Source organism: Schistocerca piceifrons, chromosome X, assembly GCF_021461385.2.
Source record: "Schistocerca piceifrons isolate TAMUIC-IGC-003096 chromosome X, iqSchPice1.1, whole genome shotgun sequence".
Taxonomy (NCBI): Eukaryota; Metazoa; Arthropoda; class Insecta; order Orthoptera; family Acrididae; genus Schistocerca; species Schistocerca piceifrons.
In genome coordinates this window covers 257,497,741-257,523,508 of record NC_060149.1, presented here as the reverse complement: position 1 = coordinate 257,523,508, position 25,768 = coordinate 257,497,741, and the positions used below count along the sequence as shown (strand labels likewise).

General features: G+C 38.4%; 1 protein-coding gene across 3 annotated transcripts in view; it reads left to right on the top strand.

The window, feature by feature from the left end:
* LOC124722846 (PDZ domain-containing protein 8) overlaps positions 1-25,768 on the top strand; it is a 233,602-nt gene that overhangs the window by 169,418 nt on the left and 38,416 nt on the right. For all 3 annotated transcript variants that reach the window (XM_047247971.1, XM_047247972.1, XM_047247973.1), the window contains 2 exons: positions 4,805-5,033; positions 19,052-19,264. In XM_047247971.1, coding sequence (XP_047103927.1) covers positions 4,805-5,033; positions 19,052-19,264 — 442 coding nt within the window. The remainder of the gene's footprint in view (positions 1-4,804; positions 5,034-19,051; positions 19,265-25,768) is intronic.

Sequence of the window (25,768 nt, the reverse complement as noted above, 5' to 3'; positions counted from 1 at the left end):
TACTACACATGACATCCAGCCCGCACCCCCTTGGATAGGTGATACAAATTTGAGTCAAATTAACAAAGAACTTGGCAGTATGAGCCCATTTGTCAGTAGGGCATTGCACCCTCTCTGGCATAGATGTGTGCATTGATTCAGTTGGGAATGGTGCCATAAAGACGTTGCATCCTCCCCTGCGGCATTTCACCCACAATTGTTGTAACTGTTCCTTGATATCCTGGATACTGGCATGGAGATGGAGTTAACATGTGAGCTGGCCTCACATGTGTTCCATCAGGGAAAATTTGGGGAGCTTGCTGGGCATGGGAGTACCTCAACATGACACAGACAGTTCATAGAAATACTTGCAATGTGCAGACAAGCGTTGTCCTGTTGAAAAATGGCACCATGATGCTGCCACATGAGAGAGAACACATGAGGAAACAGTATGTCCATGACGTGCCACTGTGTCACTCCTGGCCATGACCTGAAGTCATATCCAATGGCTACCCACACCATGGTGCCAGGAGTAACATTGCTGTTCCTGTCCAAAACATTATAAGAATGGGAATGCTCCCCAGATTGCCCCCATATTCACCAAAAATGATCATGCAGCGTAGTGCAGAACTGTGATTCATTATGGAACACAATGCGACACCACCCATCAGCAGTCCATGCTTCCCAGCACACAGTACTACTCCAAATGCAAGCATTTGTGTTGTGTTAACTGCAGCATATGCATAGGACATTAATTCCCTATTCCAGCTACTGATAGTCTTCTATAAGTGGTGTGAGGTGACACAGTATTTGGCAGGGAGTCCATTACTTGTTCTCAGGTGGTAGGCCCAGATGTGAAGAGGTTAAGATATGCTTGGTGGAGATTACAGCAATAATTGCCCTCATGTTCCCATGCAGTCCAACATGGGGCCACTGCCACATCCGAATGCCCCACAAATCTGGATTTGACCAGCTGGCCAAATGGGGGCCCACAAGGAGGCTATTTTCAAACTCTCATCAGATGCTGATAATGCTGTCTCACACAAGTATATAGCATTTCTGTATCCTTCACAGTGATCACTGAATTTCTGAGACCATTTATGCTGCTTATATACTGTACCAGGCATTGTAACAACACATAGTTCTACCAATACTAATGAATTTTGGTAGGCATTCTACCTGTTACAGAGTACAACAGCTCTAATTATTTACATACTCACCAATGGAGTGTTTGCGTATGAAGTTAATTGTGATATCTGACTGTCTCTTCCAGGTGTTTGTAAGGCAGTGTATATTTAAATTGATAAAAAATGCAGAAACTTCTGTGTCCACCTGAAATACTATAGTTTTGTCTAAGATTTGTAAATCTGTAAACAATTTTTGTGGATTTCCCATATGGGAGTTTACTAAAGATTGAATTTTAGACACTGATCTACTGTTGTGTGGCTTCTTGGCCTTGAGAGATGCACAAGAATTGCAAATACTGTTAAATGGCCACATTTCTCACAATATAAAAACATTTTGAAATGCTTAGGATGCCAATGGCATGGATACCATATGAAATGCTTGAAATAAGACAGTAGTCGAACTTGGTGAGCACGAAATGCTATACTGTGATTAGAATCACTAGAGGGAAGATTCTGAATCCAAACAAAGCACTGGAGAAGGTAAGAGAATTTTAGATCTCAGCCGCAATCAGGCATTGTAATAAATCCAATGGCTGCAAATGAAAATTTGTGCCAGACTGGGACTCTAACCTGGATTTCTTGTTTTACACAGGCTGTCACCTTATCTGCTTCAGCTATCCAAGCACACTTTCTGTCCAGCCCAGATCCTCAACTTGTTGCACACTACACATGTAGTGCCCACTGTCCATTATCCTTGTTACTCGCAGCTTCACCTGATTCCCACAAGACTTTAGATGTAATGTGCATCTGTACTGAAGGTATCATTATTCGTCATCAGGTGCATATATATAGATGTGTGGTGCCTGTTCTTTCAGAAATGTCCAAAATAACAGGCATCACACATACACTGCAGAGCCGAAGAAACTGGTACACCTGCCTAATATCGTGTAGGCCCCCTGCAAACACGCAGAAGTGCCACAATACAATGTGCCATGGAGCTCACTAATGTCTGAACTTGTGCTGGAGGGAATTGACACCATGAATCCTGCAGGGCTATCCATGAATCCATAAGAGTACAAAGGGGTGGAGATCTCTTGTGAACAGCACATTGAAAGGCATCCCAGGTATGCTCAATAATGTTCATGTCCGGGGAGTTTGGTGGCCAGCAGAAGTGTTTCAACTCAGAAGAGTGTTCCTGGAGCCATTCTGTTGCAATGTCCTGTTGGAATTGCCCAAGTCTGTAGGAATGCACAATGGACACGAATGGATGCAGGTGATCAGACAGGATGCTTATTTAAGTGTCAACTGTCCGAGTCATATCTAAACATATCAGGGGTCCCGTATCACACCAGCTGCACACACCTCACACCATTACGGAGCCTCCATCAGTTTGAACAGTCCCCTGCTGACATGCAGGGTCCATGGGTTCAAGAGGTTGTCTCCATACCTATACACGTCCATCCGCTCGATATGAAATGAGACTCATTCGACAAGGCAACATGTTTCCAGTCATCAACAGTCCAATGTCAGTGTTGACGGTTCCAGGCAAGGGGTAAAGCTTTGTGTCGTGCAATCATCAAGGATACATGAGTGGGCCTTGAGCTCTGAAAGCCCGTATCGATGATGTTTCATAGAACGGTTTGCACGCTGACACTTGTTGACGGCCCAAGATTGAAATCTGTAGCAGTCTGTGGAAAGGTTGCACTTCTGTCACGTTGAATGATTCTTTTCAGTCATTGTTGGTCCTGTTCTTGCAGGTTCTTTTTCCAGCTGCAGTGATGTTGGAGATTTGATGTTTTACCAGATTCATGATATTCGCGGTGCACTTGTGAAATGGTTGTACGGGAAAGTCCCCACTTCATTGCTGCCTCAGAGATGCGTGCCCTTCACTCATGCGCCAACTATTACACCACATTCAAAGTCACTTAAATCTTGATAACCTGCCACTGTAGCAGCAGTAACTGATCTAACAACTGTACCAGACACTTGTTGTTTTATATAGTGTTGCCAACAGCAGCACCTTATCCTGCCTGATGGTAGAATTCTGATCTGGTAAGCACTTTATGTGATTTGCAACAATAATACTCTGAAAGCACTTGACAGATCCTGAAAAGTGACAACTAATTGGTATCATAGAGATGGTTTACTTTTCTGAGACAACATGCTACCTCCTGAGACAAAAAGAACAATTTCTGAAGATCAGGATCATTTACCTTGAAAGTGGTAAAGTGATTTTGTAGTTGATGCAAGTATATTTCCCAGACTTTAGTGCCATTCTGAAATAATGTTGTCATTGTTGCCAAGGTCGTAACTACCAACATTACAAACTGTTGTTGGTGCTGACCCTCTTTGAGGTGTGAATTATTGTCAAAGCAAGGCCAATTGTTGGTGGTTGGAGCATGCGCACAATGCCTGCGTTAGGGTTGCATGTCGGGTAGCCTACACAACCTGCACCTGCCCGCAAGTGAAATGATGGACACGCCTCAGTGCCGGTGTCCTGTGGAGCAGTGCTGGTATGGATTACTTTATCCCAGTGTCTGGAGTTAACTTACAAGCTTCTCCAGTGTCTTGTACAGCAACGGCATGTTACAGTATTGATAATGATCTATCTGTGACCGTCTGCATGGGAATGGTACATTTGATGATCACATCAGTGCTGTTTGTAATGAGCAGGAAATGTGGCTGCACCAGGTTCATCTTCTCCCTTCTCTCATCAGCAGCAGAAAAAACACAACACTATACCATAAATACAATTATTACAATCACCAATATTAGACGGACAATCGTAGTACGTATGACATGTAAGCCTCCCACGTGGCATCAGCTATGAATGGCTTTTACCAAGCAATGAGTCACATGAGATCATCACCTTTAGAGAGAGAGTGTGTGTGTGTGTGTGTGTGTGTGTGTGTGTGTGTGTGTGTGTAGACGTGCGCACAATTACTGTAATTTAAAAATGATTTTATGAAAAGTGTCAAGACATTTACAGAGACTGATTAGCTCATCTTGGGATGAAACCATACCAGTCTATTACTCACACATGAGTTACTAGTTATTATAGATCCTAAGTAATATTTTCTGATAATTTTACCTTCTGCAAAACATAATTTGTAATTAGGCAAGTTGTTATGATTATCTAGCTGTGACCAAAACCAAGAAGAGCTTAAATTGCATGAACAAAATAGCTTTGCAATTAGTTTTGTTTATCTTGAAGTTTATAAGTAGGATAGCTTCTTAGCCTAAATGTAGTATTCTTGCGTACTACCTCTCATTCTTCCTGTATCTATACCTATTTCTCATGAGTACTTGATGTTTCTTATAATTTTGCATTCACAATAATACAACAGGTTATGGTGCAACAAACAGAAGAACACAAATAAGAATTCATCATATAGTATTATTGAGCCATCTGCCTTTTTACACTAGAGGTCAATACCTTGTTATTTTCCTCTTTTGTAGGGTACTTATCAAATTTCTTTGGTGTAATATCTGACAAAAGTGAGACTTCAGGCAGTTTGAATTCTTGTTTTATGACTTATCAAAATCTTTGTGAACTTTTGAATATTATGACAGAAATGATTTTTTTCTTTTTGTTGTTTTAATTAATCAAGATTGTGAACTTTATAATCACTGTGTTTTAAGTTTAAAATAATTGTTTTCTTCATTTTGTGTAAGCTGTGTGTTTCTGATGTGCTTAGCCGAAGTCACAAGCTGTCATCTCACTCTGGTTTTGAGCCCTGCCTCTGCTTTGGGGATATATTGCTGTCATTTAAATTTACAAGTGGTGGAGAAGCGCCCATGTCTACCACCGTCAAGTTGCAGCAAAGTGCCACACGTTCATTACCTGCAGAGGAGGGCCACAAACAGCATGACTTTGTGAGGACACAGTTCCACCGCACCACACAGTGCGAGTTTTGTGGCAAGAAGGTGCTGTTTGAGACACTGAAATAAAAAAATTTCACCTTTTTTTGATGTGGTATATTGTGTGCTGAAGCTTATGCTTACATTATTTGCACAAAGTTTTTACACTTTTTCATTGTTGCTTGAAATCAACAGTGTTTGTGCTAACTAAAGTACAAGGCTTTCTTTGCCTTTTGCATGTGTTGCTTTAACTTCATTTCAACTCTTTAATAGGCATGTTTCTCTGAAGCATTATACAGTTGTTTGGGAGCCTGCACAGGGGTATTTTAAATTAAGTCTTAAGTGCCATAAAAAATGTTAATACATTTTTTCAAGCATCACGCCCTGTAATGAAATCACATGCAATCAGTAGTCAATTTTATAACATTTTGAACAAGATAGCTTGTTGCCCTATTTGCTACTTAGTACAGTTCCCAAGAAGCATTATTGCCTAGCCAACTGAGGCATAGCTTCATTTAGAAAACTTTATTTTAACTATAACTTCCACTTTTTCCTTCTAACACAGTTGCTGTACAGTTCTAAAACCAGCTTTTGTGTGAAGGTGTATCTAATAGGGTGGATTTTGTTTCAGGGTTTCCTTGTTAGCTTATGTTATCATAGTGCTCTTTTTTCATGTTTCTGTAATAATATGGAATAATAAGAAATACTTGTGTCAGATCTATTGCAGAAAATTGTTATACTGACATATGATCAATACATTATGGTGAAGGTTATCATATTAAGTCTCTGGAAGTAAAGTGTGTGCAGTTGTCTGAATATTAAATAGAAGTTAACAGTTTGATTATATTTGTGGTAGTCTACTTTTGATGCATGATTGTTAATGTATAATTGTTTCTCCAATAATTTCTCATGACTGCTCATTTGTTATTTCCCATAGTTTTTTTTCACGTATTTGCGGTAGTCATCAGAAGTGTTTCTTCATACAGTAATTATTCTTGTTGTTCTGTTGGAAGACATCTGCTGTACAGTGGTAAATTTTGTCATAAACTTCTCTCTTTCATGGCACATTACTCAATGAACTTGCAGTTGTTTGCGTTAAAATGACAACTGCATCAAAAACTTGAGCATTGAAGTCAATAGATGATTCCTAGAACGACACAGCAGGGTACACTATATGCCAGGAGCAATGAACTAGTACTCTGAATTAATCACCAATAAAGGTAGACAACACATTACTAGCACATAATAAGGATCTGCATTTGCATCTACATACATACTCTGCAATCCACCATATGTTGCATGGCAGAGGGTACCTTGTAACACAGCTAGTCACCCCCTCTCTTGTTTCAGTTGAAAATGGAGTGAGGGAAAAACAAAAATGTATGTGCCTCTCTATGAACCCTACTTTATCTCATAGTGTCTTCATGGTCTGTACATGAGAGGTACATTGGTGGTAGTAGAATAATTCAGCAGTCGGTCTCACATGCTGGTTCTGTAAACTTTCCCAATGGTATTTCACGAAAAGAACGTCATCTTCCCTCTGGGGCTCCCCATTGGAGCTCACAGAGCATTTCTGTAGTACTTGAGTGTTGATCAAACATGCTGGTAACAAGTCTAGCAGTATGCCTCTGAATTGCTTTGATGTCTTCCTTTAAACTGCCTGGTGAGGATCCCAAACACCTGAGCTGTGCTCAAGAGTGGGTCGTACAAGTGTTCTATATGGACTCCTTTATAAGTGACCTACACTTTACAAGAATTCGCCCAATAAAACAAAGTCAACCTTTCCCCTTATATTCTTGTTCCATTTCATTTCACTTTTGCAGTGTTATGCCTAGATATTTATCAACGTGACTGTCAGGCAGAGCTCCACCAGTACTGGCTCTACTGTTACAGGTTTGTTTTACCTATTCATTTGCATTATCTTACATTTTAATACATTGAGAGCAAGCTGCTATTCATCACACCAAATGGCAATTCTGTCTCAGTCATCCCGTATCCACCTATAGTCATTCAATGATGACACTTTCCTGTATACTGCAGTGTTGTTAGCAAAGACGAGTGGGCTTCAAAAAGTAAGTTACACTTTATTATGGCAGACCAGGTAATGTTTATGGAATGCTGCACTATACTTCAAAGTGACACAGACACATGACACTGTTTCTTAACAGTCAGGAAGTCTCTTTAACAGTTGTCCCGTTCTCCCAGTCATTCAATTCCTTGATGGTGGTAGTAGTAGTAGTAGTAGTAGTAGTAGTAGTAGTATGGTATTCTGCCTTACGGCAGGTCTTGTCATGGGTTAAGCCTCTTCCACACTTGTCTGTCCATAGCCAGTCTTTTCATTCCTGAATATTTGTCTCCTTTGACATTGTCCAGCATTTGATATCTTCTCTTACATCTTCCCCTTTTCCCCTCCACCCTTCCTTCTATTACCTCCTTCAATAAACAGTCCCTCCTCAAACAATGTCCAATCCAGTTCCGTTTTCTCTTTCTGATGACTTTCAGCATGTTTCTTTCTACTTCTTCATTCCTTACGCAGTCTTCCCATTTCACTTTTTCCATTCTTCTCAAGATCCACATCTTTAGTGCCTCCAGTCTTCTTTCATCTTCCTTCCTCAATGTCCAGGTCTCTGCACCATACAGTGCAATGCTCCAGATGTAACATTTGGCAAGTCTTTTCCTCAGATCTTTGTTTAGCAGTCCGCGAAGTAATTTCTGTTTCCTCTTGAATCCTTCTTTTGTCATTGCAGTTCTTTTCCTAATTTCTGTTGAACAATACATATCATCCATTATAACACTTCCCAAGTAATTGAAGCTATTCACTTGCTCTATTTCCTCTCCCCCTATTTTCATACAGCATTTTCTCCCCTTTCCTCCAATTACCATGCTTTTCATTTTCTCTTTCTTAATCTTCATTCCATATTCTTCTAATTTTGTGTTTAGATCATCTAACATTTGTTCCATCTCTCTTGCACTCTCTGCCACCACAACCATGTCGTCTGCAAATCTTATACACTCCACTCTCCGACCCCCTATACAAACTCCTCTCCTTCCATCGAAACATTCATTAATAATTTCCTCCAGATAGATACTGAACAGTGTTGGTGATAAACAACAACCTTGTCTTACACCTATTCCCAGTTCAGTTTCTTCACTCATCACATCTCCTATTCTTACTCTTGCTCTCTGGTTCAAATATAAATTTCTAATTATCCATCTATCCCTCCAGTCAACTCCATGTTTCCTTAGGATTTCCCTCAGTTTGTCCCATCTGACACAGTCAAAAGCCTTCTCAAGATCAATGAACACAACATACACCTTCCTTTGGCTGCATGCAATGTCTGGCTCACTGTTCTGTGTTCCTCACACTTGTTGCTGTTCTGTTTCTTTTCTGTAGGTATTATGATACTTTCTGTAAAGTCCTTTGTCCATTTTCCTGTCATGAATATTTGATTACACAATTCGGTCAACTCCCTTTTCCCTTCTTTCTTCAATGACTTTAACAGTTCTGCAGGAATCTCATCAATTCCCATCTTTCAATTTTTCGTCTCCTTATAGATGCTTCAATCTCACTAGTTAGTATTGCATTTCCTTCATCATCATCTGCAACTTTATCTTCTTCTTCTATCCCAAACTCTTCTTCACTTAGTCGACTGTCTGCAGCATATAGCCATTCTATATATTCTTCTCATCTTCTCATTATTTCCTGGGGTTCACTCACCATTTTACCATCTGCTACCTCTACTTCCTTGATGATAGAAATCTGCTAATTTATCACAGAGTCATTTGAGAATTGCTGGTGAATGTCCTCATCATTGAAAAATCTCTTTTGCATCCAGATGTTCTTTCAGTCTGCCGAAAAGATGTAAATCATCTTGTGCAGAATCTGGACTTCCTGATCAGAATCACCCACATCCATATAGCCTTGGTTAAATTGTTGGCACTATTTCACTTTATCTGTATGCCACATTACATTTGGTCCATACACAGGCAGAATTGCATGGTGAATCTGTGTGCATTTTAAACGTTGTGCCCACAAGAATCGTACTCTCCAACACAATTTAACTTTGGAGTGCACTGCCAGTTGTCACGCAATTTCACTCATGCATCTGTTATTCTGTCTGCAGGGAACCTGAAACATGCACACTCGTGTGTGCCATTCATGTTGTGCAATGGTCATAGTATGGGATGACATTTATGTGTATAGCAAGCAAGAGTAATCCTATAACACTTCCATGGGCCACTCCTGATGATATACTTGTCTCTGAAGAACACTCACCATCCAGGACATACAGAATGTGCCTGTCACTCTTCATCAATGTTTCACAAGTCATTGTACGAGAAAAGGGCAAGTAGAATTTTCCACGGGTGATGCTTTCTAATTCAGTGCGAATTTGTGGAGAGGAGCTTTCCTGCGTCGAGGAAATTAATTATATTTGAATGTAAAATATGCTCAGGAATTGTGCAGTAAACCAACATTAAGGTCATCGGTTTGTAATTTTTCCCGTCCACTTTTTTTACTCATGATATGTATGAGAGACACCTGTTTATTCCAGTTGCTTGTGATTTTTTCTGGGTGAGAGATCTCTGAGAAATGAAATCTAAATAAGAGGACAGTGCCAAAGAGTACTCTCTGTAAAACTGAATTGGTATTTCATCTGGCACCTTATCTGTTTTCAACTCTTGCAGCTGCTTACAAAACCAGGGATGCATATTTCTGTACTGTCCATACAGGAGTCTGTGTGATAGTCAAACAACAGTATGTTGGACCTGAGTTTCTCCTGGCGTATACAACTTTCAAATAACTTCCGGGAATTCAGCCAGGTAACACTTTCAGCGACCGCCGATATTTCGGCGGGAGAACACCCCGCAGTTTGCCTTGAAAATGGCGGGGTGTTCTCCCGCCGAAATATCGGCGGTCGCTGAAAGTGTTACCTGGCTGAATTCCCGGAAGTTATTTGAAACAGTATGTTGGTATGATACTCCTGTATGCATGATTTTTTAAATGCAACATTCAAAATTTAATCGTTCCTTTTGCTATCTTCTATTGCAGCACCAGGCTGGTTGCTGTATGTCTGAATAGAACCCTCCGACCCGCTTAACAGTTTTATGTAGGACCACAATATTCTTGAATCCTCGGCAAGGTCTTTCAATAATATATCACAGTGCAAGTTACATGTTTTGTGCTTTGACCTTTGCTTAGCTGCACAAATTTCTGCAACTTCTGCATTCTTTTTTCAGTTGAGAGTGTATCAGTTGCTGTTTCCTCAGAATTTACTGAGTTTTGTTATTAAACTGTGGTGGGTCTTTTATGTCCTTTATCCACTTATTTTGCATGTAATTCTCAAGAGCAAGATTCACAATCAGTTTAAACTTCACCCATAATTCCTCTACATCTGTCATGTTGGAACTAAATGACGTGCATTGATTGTTTAAGTGGGATGCTAACAACTGCGTATCTGTTCTTTTCAGCTTAAAAACTCCCCTGACCACCCTGATGGATTTTTTAACTTTACTAACCATCATCACTATGATGATGTCATGGACACTAATCCTTACTCAGTAAATGTCTGAAGATGGCCTTGTGAGCCGAACTTGTGCTTTTCATTTATTACTGATCCATGCGTCTGTGCTGACTCTGTTGGTAGGGCCAGGTCCGTATCTACAAGCTCTAAAATATTTCTATTGGGTGTTTGTTGTCAAATAAGCTGCTCAATACAGTTTTCGGAGAATGTGTTCAGAACTACTTTACTAGATCTCTGTGTACCACCTGCAATGAATTCATTGATGTCACAGTCTATGCTGAGTAGGTTAAAGTCATCTACAACTAATACTGCATTAATCAAATGAAATTATGTGGCTCTAGAGACTTTTTCAAGTCTCAAACATGTATGATGTGTTTATGCAGACTGAAGTGATGAATGAAAATTCGTACCAAGGCTAGGATTTGAACCTAGATCTCCTGGGATCTGTGACATGGATTCTAATCCTGGCCTTGATACAAATTTTCATTTGTCACTTCATTTGGGATATATACATAATATTGAATTATTGGTGTAGTTACTTCGAATGATTCTTCAACTGTTCAGCAGAATCAGTTGTAAAATACCAGACAATTAACTTGCGTTCCTTTACTTGCATCCAGATAACTTTGCAGACTCAATTTTGACCTCAATAGACATATTATTTTTGTTGGTTCCAATCAACACTCCCCCTCCTGTGATGTCTAATCTGTCTTTTTAATATACACTCCATGCCTTGCTAAATATTTTGGAGCTTTTTACTCTAGGTTTCAACCAGCTCTCAGTTCTGACTGTAATTTGAGTGTAACAGCTTTCATGGAAAGTGGTAAATTCAGGGGCTTTATTACAAAAACTTTGGCAATTTACTGTTAAAGTTGTGGCATTCAAACGTCTTTAATATTTATGGGATCTGATTGCACTCTACACATCGACTGGTGAGCATTCATCAGGTGACCTAGCCTTTTTTTTAAAAAAAAAAAAAAAAAAAAAAGTGCACCCCACAAGTATTCTGTTACCCGAGTAGCTACTTCCTCTGGGAGGTGAACATGTTAAGGGGAATCTTACAATTCTTCAACCCTTAATGTAGCCAAGACTATCACAGAATCAGCAGAGCCTCTGGTTGAGACCCTCCACTGTGCTTGAAACCAAGCAACCCTGATCAATTCTGTGTATGATCCTGCAAATTATAACCTTTACTTGCACTACTTCTGCAATCTGTCTGTGTGAACTGAAAATAGCCTCAGAACCCAAGCTACATGCCTCATTGGTATCATCATAAGCCATGACCTGCAGATAACTGCACTCTGCACCCTCGATTGTCACAGACAGCGCCTCCTCCACATCTCCTGCGAGACCCCTTGGCAGACATACTGAGTGCACATTATGCATCTGACATTGGAGCTGATGATAACTGGCGTACCCTTACCCCCATGTGTGCCTTCTTGGGCCCTTCAGAAGGTGCAGCCTTGGCAGCAGATCCCTTGAATGAAACATGCAACACTTCTTGAGGTGACCTATGAGATGCAACAGTTTCCCCTCTACCGCTGCTCCCTTAGGCAGCAGCATGCAGGTGGCTCACCAGCTGCTCACAATCTGTGGGCAGCTCCTCCTGTTTCCACACACAGCATGCACACTCCCTATCCATCCTACTACTAAAATTCTGATGCAAACATGAGTACAAAAAAAAAGCCCTTTTGTCTTTTGGGCACAGATTTTCACTACCAAACTTGTTAAAAACACAAATGCAAGTACTACCGCAGACTGTCACTGACACTACTTCACTGCACACTGTCAGAAAAGGAACTGCTAGTGTAGGTGACTACATTACTATTTTCGGAAGTAAGTGGTTGTGGTGCTGCAGGAGAAGCTAAGGTGCACTACAAAAACTACGAGCTACGAAGAATAAAAACAATTTGAAAAAATAAGACCTGATGTATACACTGATTTGCACTATCAAACTTATTAAAAACAAAAACGCTAGCTACTTCAATGAGATGGTCACTGAAACCACTTCCTAGCACACTGGTAGACAAAGAAACAGCTTTATAGATAACAGGGAATGCTGTTCCAAATGGACCGCGTATTAAAGTAAAATAAACACTTTGTGTCAATTTAACACACTATGTAGTCAAACACCATAAAGAGGCTGATTTTGTAGAATTTGGGGTTGTAATAAAATTCTTGAACAGAAACAATAAGAAATCCCCTTCCGTTTTGTTGTTACCTGTTTCACTAGTCTAAGGTTTTATACATATACAAAAGAAAATTTTCTATGAAGTGAAATATTTTTACTTAATGGCCTACATCCTTCTTATAAGTGAATGTATACTGGCAAAGATAAGCAGAAATACATTGACAGATTTATTTTAACAATGCTGTTTAATTCTTCCATTCAGAAGGGACTATATGGGAAAATGAGGCACAAAAAGCTATTTGTGCATGCTTCTCTGAAAGTCATAAAATATCTTGAGCTTTGCTAACTATGTTATATAAAAACCAATTTTCATAAGTTCTGTATATTTTTCAGGTCACACACACACACACACACACACACACATGCTCATTTACTGAACCCCTATCAGAGATCTAACACTAATTCAGAAAAAGCCAGTCAGTCACTAAATCATGACATCTACAGGAGTGAACTCCATTAAAAAGTTCATTGGATTCTGTGTAAGCATATCTAAAATGTGTTAACAATGTTGAATGATGGGCAAAAAACTAAAGAATTTAGATAAAGATTTATGGGTAAAATATAGGTTATAAAATAGTTTTACTAATGAGAAAATTTCATAGACAACACAGTACAGTTTCAAACATATTTGAAGTTCAGAGTGACAGCATAAACTTGTGTAAAAGCTTAAGCTCCAAGTTCACAATTGAATGTTCAAAATCAAAATATGCATTTCTTACAGAAAAATTTAGAGTTTATCGTTTAATTTTAACTCATCGGGTTCTGTGGGACCATTTGAGCTCAAGTTATCTATTACTCTGTGAATGCTAAAGTACTGCAAGGAATGCAACACACACTTCGAAATACTGTGTTTGGACTCTTGATTCTTCAAAAATTTTGTAGTGATGTATCGCATCTCCACTGCACAAAGTGAAAATAGTCAGTCCCACACTTGCTAACACTTTGTGATGTTTGTCTTTGGTGTGGGGCATACTTGACCTCAGAGCACTGTAGAACTGCTTTCTGGGCATCCACATGACTCTTAGATAATTTATAAAACATTTAACTATAATATCTAGAGCATTACACTAGTGGTGCAGGCTGTATGGTCATCACAGTTTCTCATACTAGAACATAATTACCTGGAAGATACTAGTTTGGAGAAGGGTACTGTCTTGTAACATTTACTTGAACATGAATATTTTGAGTAATTTTGCACTCCTCGTTGGTGGTCTTACATTTCAGCGAGATTAGTTGTATTTTATACTACTAGTCTGTAGCTAGGATACTATTCTAAGCATCTAGTCTATAACTAGATGTCTGGGCTGTTTATCTTGTGTGCGTTTAAGATCATCTTGAATAGGAATTACATAAATAGAGTGTGTTATAGGATAGACCTAAACTCACGAGTTAGAGAGGATACTGAGTAATACAGAGGTGCATAAAAAAAGGTGGAAAGTGCTTAGGCTTGGAACAAAGTCCTATGTTAGAGAGAGAGAGAGAGAGAGAGAGAGAGAGAGAGAGAAGATATCTGATGGAAATACAATGAATTCTTGCAGATGAAGTTGCAGAAAGACTACTATTTCTATCAATGCTTTACTTTTGTGCTTTCGGTGTGATCTGTCTAGGTGAGACACTGATCTAGCATCACCCCCAATTGTTTGAAAATGATATACAACTGAATTTCTTTGCCTCTCAAGCATAGCGTTAATTTGAGTCTTCTGTATCAGGAATGCTTTTCTATGCATTTAGCCAACATTATCGCTTGGGTCATATCAGGGAATAATATTATCTTTCATGTTTTTGCCAGACTTTTAGCTTTGTTTATCATATTGTGAGGGTGTGTGTTAGTGTTTATTCAATCAGTATTGCAAGAAAAAATTATTGGACTGTGCGGATGTGTTGTTTAGAAGGTGTGATAGCCATGTATGAGTTGAACAGAACTTGACCTAGTTCTGACCAGTGTCGATTTGTTGACTTTTAGTGTTTACCTTTACTTTAAATGATCTCCTCAATTGATGGCTTTTTTTTAGTTTTACTGTTTGCCCTGGAAATTGCTGTGTGTACAGTTAGTACAGCAGATGAGTATAAGAGCTATGTCAAAAACTTATGGCCCATTGGGTAATGCAAGTCCACAGAACTCTTTGTGGTTGGAACACTGCTTCAGCAACCCCCATTAACTGTTAGATGGAAGAGTGGTCTTATTGGAAACACAGCTAAAAGATCAGCTGAATTTGCTCATTCTTGATGAGATGCTGAATGGCTTTGGGTGTGAGCCATTCATAAAGTTTAGTCATACTTGGTACCAGACCATAAGTTTGAGAAAGAATAGGGTCTTCACCAAGTTTCACTATCATGACCTCACTGGAATGTTTCCATAACTTAGGAAAGCAGTGTACTGAAGTAATATGAGTGAAGATTCTCATGATATAAATGATTGACAGTGACAGGAAGTTTTCCAAGTGCTCAATGGCTAGACTGTACTGTCTGAAGGAGTGTATTCCTGTTAGCAGTTTCATTGTTTTTGATACATCTTACGATGTCTGGAGCATTAGTGTGTCTTTTCATTGACATCTGCTGCCTCATAATGTGTTTTGTGGCCCCTGTCATTGGTCTTTACAGACTGGACTTATCTTTCAAAGGTGTCTGCAAAGGTACTTTTTTAAATCATGATGAATAAAAGGCTGTGCTTACTATGCAGAGGGGGGTATCTCACGCATCCTTATGTGAATGTCTTGGTGGCAGTGTAGGTACATGGTGGTGAGTTATTGTTCATTTAATGGAGATTGCTACCACATCTGCTGTGTCAGCCAACCATTGTGGTAGCTGTGAACCCAGATTACATTAAAATGCACATTGTTTAGGACCTGTATGTCACCACAGGGAGTAATTTAATAATTGCAGATCATTTCTCAAACTGTACTTCCATTTTGATGATAATCAGCCTGCAGATATTGTTCCAAATCAAAATATGCCCTAAGCTCACCTTTCACAAGCTGGTCTGCCTTCTGTTGTGCTCTTATTTCAAAGGTTTGTTTACCTTCTGCATTCTTTGGTTTCGAATGCTGTTCTTGCCCATTGCATGGTGTGGTGTGTTGTGGCATTGGAGAGCCAGTAACCTGTCCATAGGTGCTTATGTGGTTAGCATGTAATTGTCATATTTATCTAACCTTTTTTTACCACCATTTGTAGTAACTTATTTCTTGTTTCCTCTTTCCTATCTCTATCCTGCTTCTGATGTTCATCCACTTGTCCCTAGTTTTAGTTTTACTGTTGGGGGCTGAAGTTTTATATTTTCTGCACGGTCTTGTAAGGTCCTCTTTGTGCAATTTTTTTGTGGATGTGGGGGTGGGGGTGGGGAGGGCCATTCAACTAATTCATGTTCTCCTGAACATCAAATGCACCTCATGGGCATAGTGCAGTTCTCGGCAACATGAGACAGACCTTAGTTGTAGCAGTGATATGGCATTCCCTTTTGTCTTAGTTACCTTGCCAATATAGCATCTTTTTGACATCCAAAATTTTTCTGGTTTTGATGTATTTCACAAAACTGCCAGATAAATGTCTGGGTTTTGCCTAACCACTGCACTTCCACTGAGGCACTGATTTTGAAACCTAGCCCAACAAAATAGCCTTGAAGTTGTCTACATCCATTTTGAGCTGAAAGTTCCTGAAGATCACTTTCAGGGATATATTTGCAGCTGTTGAGAGCCTGAAGAATGTTCATTATTATGTGGGAATGTCTTTTTGATGGCTGTAAAATGCATTGGTTCCAGCTGTTGGCTTTCTGGAGCATTAGAACTTACTTATGTCTTAAGCTTTGTTGTCTCCCCTTTCCTTCGAAGGGAGTGATTTCATGCTTCAGTATTTGTTTAGTTGGGCCTAGTTCCTTGGATGGGTCTGATAATTCTTGTTTATATGCCATTCATCTCTCTTGTTTTTCTATATTCTGCAACCAGTTATTCTGCTGGGCAGATGTCAAGAATGCGTAGACCTCCAGGAGCATATCCTGCAAAGGATTGCTCTCTGATGAATGATTATTCCTGGTGACATTGAAACCAGCTACTGGAAAGTGCTCCCAAGTAAGCGATACTTCTCTCTGCCTTATCCAATTGCTGAAAAGTGCAGGCAGTGGTTATAAGGCTGCCAAAAATATGTTAAGTATTATCTTGAGTGGAGCGGCAATCACCTAATGACATACCAAGTGTCATTAGTAGCGTGATGATGTGCCCAAAAATGTACCTTAACTCACCAGTAACAGTAACAATTTATTTGTCAATCTTTTGGGGAGCACTTGGAGTGAAATGTCCAGTTTGCTGAGTGCGAAGTTGAGTCCCCACACTCTGGTCCTTACAATGAAGATGTGACACTGTGATGCATTGGTGAGAACAAGTGAGCAGAGATCTCCTACCTACCCGCTCTCATGCCCCCTTTTTATAAAAAAAAAAAGCAGCCACTCCACAGGTAGTATGGGTTCTGTCTCAGTCCTTTTACAACATAATTGAAAACAAGCACAGCTGAGTCCCACCTTATAACCCAGTTGTGAATAGTCTGCAACTACCCAGTCCTTTTAAATTCACTCTCTTTGTTCCCATTTGGTGCAATACTGAAATTCCTCTCCAGAACACACTACATTGCTCATAGAAACCCATTGTAAGTATTTGCTAACATGTCATAATTATTTCTTAAGCGGTGATCACCCATCAGTGAGGTTGACCAAATGTATCAATCTGACTTTAAAACTACAGCTAAATATTTAAAAAAACTGTTTTTCCACAATGGTGGCTGTTCAGAAAGGATGCATAAATAATTTGCTGTGGTAATAGTTTCAGCTTTGCAATATAAATTAGGCATCTGTTACAAATCTTAACCTATAATGGTACTACATATATTGGTAGCTCAGTTACCATTACTATTTAATTTACTATCTTCACTTCAAAACATATAGAACTTGTAATAACTTCTTTGAATTTGACTTCAGACAAATTTAGCTTCCAGAGCAGAGTTTTCTAAGAAAAGGTACTGTAACTGCAAAATGTGACATTATTAACTTTAAACTGAGTGTGTAAAAAAAAAAAAAAAATAGATAAATCATCAGTTTTAGTTATTGTAAACCAAGTGCCATGAAATTTTATATAAATTACTTTCAAAATACTGTCAGTCAAACTGTGCAATAAAAAATTGTTATGTAACATATAATTTTAAAAGTTAAGTATTAGTGTAACCCTCCTCAACTGCTTAACACCAGCAGTGACTTACACACAGCTGTGGTGCACATGCAAAAGTCTGCACTTGTTTCGCCTCATCACACCTGGTGTAATTTTCATAGATGGAGTGAAATTCCACATCTAAAGAGCCAGCTGCTACACAATAAGCATCTATGAGTAAATACAACATTTCTCCAATTATGAAACTTAAATTTAATCTAGGCTTTCTCTTTAAGTTATAACTAATATGTAAAAATTCTGTTATAACATTGTGTTACTTTTGTTTTTTCTTTATACTAAAGATCAAAACTATTTTATATTAAATCACATATTCAGAACCCATGTGGTTAAAAATGTTTATCACATGGCATTCCTGACAATCAACACTGAATGCATGCAATATCACAACTCTGATATTATGTTGCACTGTGAATCAGTGTTGTGTCAGTCTGACAAGGTGTCAGTACTGTTAAGCCTCCATCTTTGAAGAAATATTCCATTCTGGAGGCATAATGCTCATTCAGTTAGTGCCCTATAGCTAAAGAAGCTTATTAACTGTGGCACACTGGCCCATGTGAATTAACATTAGTGCACTGTACATCAAGTGGTACCTCTAACATGGATCTTAAATCATTTAATAGTGAATTTCATGGCCAATAACTGATGCCGTCATATCTGAATATCTCTCACTTTGAAAATGGCCCCATGAAACCACCAAAATGCTGCTGTATGGATAATTTTCTTTACTGGCAGCTAGTTAAAGTCAAGCAGTTACCTTCTGGTCAACTGGAACATAATCACTTGATTGAAATTAGTTGTCTGTAAAGAGTATTATTCATACTGCAGCATTTTGGTGATTTTCTTACAACATTTGTTGAGTTCTTTAAAACTATGGAGAAAATATCTCACATTCTTTTCTATTTTGTTTTTCCTCATTTTCTAAAATCATCTTTGCAGGTGTGTGTAAAAAGGTGTTTTCTACTCATTTTCTTACCAGAACTGTTGTTTAATGTAAACAAAATGCAACATTCTTTCCTACCATAAATTTCAATTGATATGTTCTTTTAGATCATTAGGTCTAGTAACTAAAATAAAAGCTGCTAGTTGTTAAATTACAGAATTTTCATATTTCTAATTCAGTTGCTATATAATCACCCAGCAGCTATATGTTTGTTATTGTTACAGATATGGTTGAAAGATGCAGTTCAGTGTCGTAGCTGTGATATGACATGTCACAAGAAATGTGTGGTGAAATGTCAGGTGAGCACTCTGTGTGAAGGTTCTCAGAAAACACCTACAGGGAACACATCCCTGCAAAGAAGCCCATCACCAACTCCACGACGAGCATCTGTTCTGCCTGAGATCATTACCAGTGTTGCTGATGGTGACAACAGTGAGGTACCTTTAATTTTCATCTTTATTGTTATAATGAAAGCTTTTTTCTCATTTATCTTCACAATGATTAAAAGTTCTCTTATCTGTAGAGTCAAATACTGATTAATATAGATCTTTAAAGTGCATCTATTGTTATGATGTCATTGTTGTTGGGAGGAATTCTTTGTTTTATTTAAAGCAGTTTCAGGAAATGTAATTCAGTAGTCAACCTGAAACCTGATTTGAATATTGGACATATGACACTATTGGTGACTTAGTTGGAGTCACCCATTTTAAAGTGTAGCTGATAAAAGACTGCAGTTTCACAGTTTTTTTTATATGTGCAAAGGTTTTATGGAGGTTTGGAGGTGCAGACTACATTAACTACCAGGAAAAAATAAGAAAATTAAAAAGTCAAGTGCCCATAAAACCTTTAGATTTTTACTCTTAGCAAGTGCCTGTTCAGTCATCAGTCTACAACTTAAGCACTTGTGTAAGAATTTTGCATCCAACTAACTTGTATCTAATGAATTATACTCATGTTTCCATTAGTACAGCTGCTGTGAGTTAGAGTTAATGTATGTGGGAGAATCAAAAAATAACACACAGAAATCAGTTCACAAAAAAGAGAAAAAAACTGTTCATCAGTAAGACCAACCTTCCCCAAACTAAAGTTCATATCCCCCTTGGAGATTAATCCCGATTGATAAGAGAAACAGTAAATACACTGCCAAGAAACTTTTTGTGTGTTCTCTTTTGTATTAGTTTCATCATTAATATGACATGATATATATGCTATGGTAATTTATTCTTTCCACTCAGATATTGTCAGGACATTGCTTTTTGGTTTATAATTTGAGTAGAATTATATTAATTACCAACTTCAGGCTACACATTAAACTGTAAATGATAGTATATTTCCTTAGCATCAGTACAGATGATTTCAAGAACATATGTTAATGAAATTTACAAGATGCCAACGCTGAAAGTGTGAGGGAAAGAAAGACTAATTAGGCTACATCACATAACAGTATACACATGACTGGGATAGCATTGAAATGCGAAGCTGTGGTTGCATTCGGTCAAAATTTGAAGATTAGATATTTGTTCAGATAGGAGGATAGTCCATCAGACACAAACTGCATACTTGAAGTACAGAAAATATATCTTCCTTGAAATACATAAATATGATGCTCAATTAATTTCCTGGCAACAGAATTAAAAAAGTGTTCCAATGAAGAAATTGTTCAGTTCAGAGTTCTTTGTTTCAAAGGAATATGGCCAATGGAATTGTAAGATTCTCCCCAGTTCCTACCTTTTGTAGACAATAATTAATTTCCATACAGTTGATTTAAAGAAAGGAAAACACAACAAAAATTTTACTTGCTTTTTAAAAATGTGTCATATAGTGAGGTGCAGACAAAAAATATCTTCTGCCTTCATGACCTAGTATGTTGTGTGGCTACAGCCACACATTTCATTTCATTACAAAGTTGCACCATGAAAGACACATCCAGAGCCAGCTCAATAGCACAGTTTTCATCCATGGCTCACAGTAATATTAGTTTTTGTACTTTCTTCACTAACTGTGTGACTGTATGCAAAATTTGCAAGTGTATTTATGCATTCCTCTATTGCTAGAGATTTCTACATGCCATATGCACTTGAAACAAGTAATGAGACACTATATAAAGAAAATATAATAATTAAAATTTTCTTTTAGCTTATACTCACTCAGTTTTACACTGATACATTTTGGTAAATTTGGAAATTCGAATGATATCCACAGTCAAAGTATGTCATGGCTCCTGTGATCTGGAGTAGCAGTAGAGTTCTGTCAATGCGCCATTTGCCTACTGCTGAACTGATTAGAGCAACACTTAGTGGGCCTGTCTCACTATAACTTTCAGGCTGAAGATAACATGTTACAAGCAGACAGTACCTTTTTTTCTTAAAATTCTGGTTAACATGTTGTTTAATTATTTCAGTTGTCTTGTCTTTAAAATATGTCATTGCTTGGCAAGTAGACATGCTTTTCAGACCTCTGTGGGCCTCCCATAGTCTGGTGTTGTACCATTACCAGTTTGTTGTACTGTATAAGCCATATGTGATGATATGCAAATGCTGCCATTACCTCAGTGAACAGCACAGCAGTCGGTAATCTGCAGTTTAGAGTGGGCAAAAAATACAAACCACTATATGCTGTCGTATCTCGGTATTGTTTAGGGCACCAGATTTTCATCATTTCTCCTCAGAGCCCACAGTAAGCTATTCCAATGCTGCCCTATTGGTCAAGCTTGCTCCCGGATGCCCTCCAGGAAATTTGTTGCATTCATGTTATTCTTGGGACCAAGAGCTGGCTGAATCCTATAGTAGAAAGCTCCAATATATTTAGTGAGCATATCAGAAAGACAGGTTAGAATCATGGGAATCAGTGTGTTCATTGCAGTCAACAAAATATTGTATGTATTGAGGTTAAATTTGAGTGTGACTGTGAAATTTTCTGGATGCATATAACTAGTGTAGATGAAATCAAGTTAATTGTTGGAGTTTATGCCAGCCACCTAATTCAGCTGTGACGTTTTTAGAGTCATTCAAATAAAGTTTACACTCAGTAGCATGCAAATACCTAGATCATGCAAATTAGTTTGAGTTGACTTTACCCTAATGAGTATAGACTGGGGCATTTATGGATTCACTGCAGGGGGCATGGACAGGCAGTCTTGTGAAGTGCTTTTGAACATGTCTTCCGAAAACTGTCTTGAGCCGCTAGTTTGACAGCCTACACACAATGGAAATATTTTAGACCTTGTGCCAGTGTAGAGACAGGGATTAGTGATCATGATGGTTACTAAAGTTAATAAATCCATCAAGAGGTTAGAAGAATATTTTTGTTACAAAGAGCAGATAAGCAGTTGTTAGCATCCCACTTAGACAATGAATGAATATCGTGTAGTTCCAATATGATGGGCATAGAGGACTTGTGAACAAAGTTTAAATGGATTGTAAATCACGCTCTGGAGAAGTATGTGCTGAGTTAGTGGATTAAGGATGGCAAAGACCTGCTATGGTTTAATAACAAAATTCCGAAAATGCTGAGGAAGCAAAGACTGTTACACTGTCCATTGAAAAGAGAATGTGCAATTAATGACTGGCAAAAGTTAATAGAGATTCTTGTGTCTGTAAAAAGATCGATGTGTGAAGCATACAACAACTAAAACCATCAGACTTTTAGCAAAAGATCTTATCAAGAACCAGAGAGCATTCTAGTCCTACATAAAATTGCTAAGCAGGTTGAACACTTCTGTCCAGTCGCTTGTTGGCCAGTCTGGTGTGACAATAGAAGATAGCAAAACGAAAGCTGAAGTTTCAAAATTTCACATTTTAGAAATCATTAATGCAGGAGGATCAAACAAACATACTATCATTCGTCCATAATACAGACTCCTTTATGGAGAACTTACTAATAGACATCTCTGACATAAAGAAGCAACAGAAAGAGTTGAAAACAAATAACTCACCAGGTTCAGCTGGACATCCAGTTTGGTTTTATGAAGAATACTCTACGGCATTGGCCCCTTACTTAGCTGGCATTTATCGTGAATCTCTCGCACAGTGCAAAGTCCCAAGTGACTAAAAATAAGTGCAGGTGACTCCTGTATATAAGAAGGATAAAAGAACAGACCCACAAAATTACAGACCAATATCCTTAACACTGATTTGCTTCAGAATTTTTCAGTATATTCTCAGTTTGAACACAATAAATTTCCATGAGACAGAAAAGCTTCTGTCCACACATTGGCATGGTTTTAGAAAGCATCATTCTTGCAAAACTCACCTTGTCCTCTTCTCATATGGTATTCTGTAAACTATGGATAAAGGGCAAAAGGCAGATTCCATATTCCTAGATTTCCAAAAAGTGTTTGACACGATGTGCGACTGCAGATGTTTATGAAGGTATGAGCATACAGAACAAGTTCCCAAGTATATCAGTGGCTTAAAAACGTCTTAGGTAATAGAATCCAATATGTTGTCCTAATGGCAAGTGTTCATCAGTGTCAAGGGTATCATCAGGAGTGTACCAGGAAAATGAGATAAGACTGTTGTTATTGTCTGTATACATAAATGATCTGATGAAGAGGGTGAGCAGCAATCTGTGGCTGTTTGCTGATGATGTTGTGGTGTAATGGAAGGTGTTGGCATTGAATGACTGCAGGAAGATACAGGATGACTTGGAAAAAAATTTCTATTTTGGTGTAATGAATGGCAGCTAACTCTAAATATAGAACAATGTAAGTTAATGCAAATGAGTAGGAAAAACAGAACCATAATGATCAAATACAGCATTAGTAGTGTGCTGCTTGACACAATCACGTTGATTAAGTATGTAGGCATAATGCTGCAAAGTGATATTAAATGGAATGGGGATGTAGGGATTGCAGTATGGAAGGCTAATGGTCGACATCAGTTTATTGGGACAATTTTAGGAAAGCGTGTTTCATCTGTAAAGGAGACCATGTATAGAACACTATAGTGACCCATCCTTGAATACAGCTTACGTGTTTGGGATCCGCTCAAGGTTGGATTAAAGGAAGACATTGAAGCATTTCAGAGACAGGCTGCTAGATTTATTACCAGTAGGTTTGATGAACATGCAAGAAGTACAGGAATGCTTCAGCAGCTCAAGGAAGGAAGGGGTCATTCTTTCGAGGAGCACTGTTGAGAACATTCAGAGAAATGGCATTTGGAGCTTACTGCAGAATAGTTCTACTGCCACCAATGTGCACCTTGCATAAGACCACAAAGCTAAGAAGAGAGAAACTAGAGCTCATACAGAAGCTTTTTTGTCATCAATTCATGAGTCTCCTGACTGGTTTGATGTGGCCCACCATGACCTCCTCTCCTGTGTCAACCTCTTCATCTCAGAATAGCACCTATACCCTATGTCAGCCATTATTTTCTGGATGTATTCCAATCTCTGTCTTCTACACAGATTTTACCCTCTACAGTTCCCCCTAATACCGTGGAAGTTATTCCCTGATGTCTTAACAGATGTCCTGCCTTTCTGTCCCTTCATCTTTTCAGTGTTTTCCATATATTACTTCCTCTCCAATTCTGCACAGAACCTCCTCATTCCTTACCTTATCAGTCCACCTAATATTCAACATTCGTCTGTAGCACCACATCTCAAATACTCAGATTCTCTTCTTTTCTGGTTTTCCCACAGTCCATGTTTCACTACCACACAATGCTGTGCTCCAAATGTACATTCTCAGAAATTTCTTTATAAAATTATGACCTATATTTGATACTAGTAGACTTCTCTTGGCCAGGAATGCCGTTTTTGCCAATGTTTGCTCCATCCATCATGGGTTATTTTACTTCCTAGGTGGCAGAATTCCTCAACTTTATCTACTTTGTGACTATCAATCCTAATGTTAATTTTCTCACTGTTCTCATTTCTGTTACATCTCATTACTTCTGTCTTTCTTCAATTTACTCTCTATCTGTATTCTGTACTCAGCAGACTCATTCCATTCAGCAGACCTTGTAATTCTTCTTCACTTTCACTGAGGATTGCAATGTCATCAGCAAATCTTATCATTGATATCTCTTCATCTTGAATTTTAGTTCCCCACTCTTGCACATTTCTTTTATTTCCATCATTGATTCTTTGATGTATAGATTGAACAGTAGAGGCAAAAGAAAGTCTTAAACCCATTTTAATCCAAGCACTTCATTCTTGATCTTCCACTCCATTATTCCCTCTTGGCTCTTGTACATGTTGTATATTACCCATCTCTCCCTATAGCTTACCCCTATTTTCCTTAGAATTTTGTCTTGCACCAGTTGATATTGTCGAACACTTTTTCCAGGTTGACGAATTCTATGAACATGTCTTGCTTTTTCTTTAGTCTTGCTTCCATTATCAGCCATAATGTCAGAACTGCCTCTCTGGTGTCTATATTTTTCCTAAAGCCAAACTGATCGTTATCTAACAGATTGTTAATTTTCTTTTCCATTCATCTGTATATTGTTCTTGTCAACAACTTGTATGCTTGAGCTGTTAAGCTGATTGTGTGATAATTCTTGCACTAGTCAGCTCTTGTAGTCTTCAGAATTGTGTGGATGATATTTTTCCGAAAGTCATATGGTATATTGCCAGACTCATACATTCTACACACAAACGTGAGTAGTTGTTTTGTTGCCACTTCCCCCAGTGATTTTATAAATTCTGGTGGAATTTTATCTATCCCTTCTGCCTTATATGATCTTAAGTCTTCCAATGCTCTTCTAAATTCTGATTCTAATACAAGATCCCCTATCTCTTCCCTGTTGACTCCTATTTTTTCTTCAGTCACATCAGAAAGTGTTCCACCTCACACAGGCCTTCAGTGTGCTCTTTCCATCTATCCACTAGATAGCCTTAGCTTCCTTGCACTTCCTGTTTATTTTATTCCTAAATGACTTTTATTTCTGTATTCCTGAATTTCCGTAGCATTTTTGTACTTCCTTCTTTCATCGATC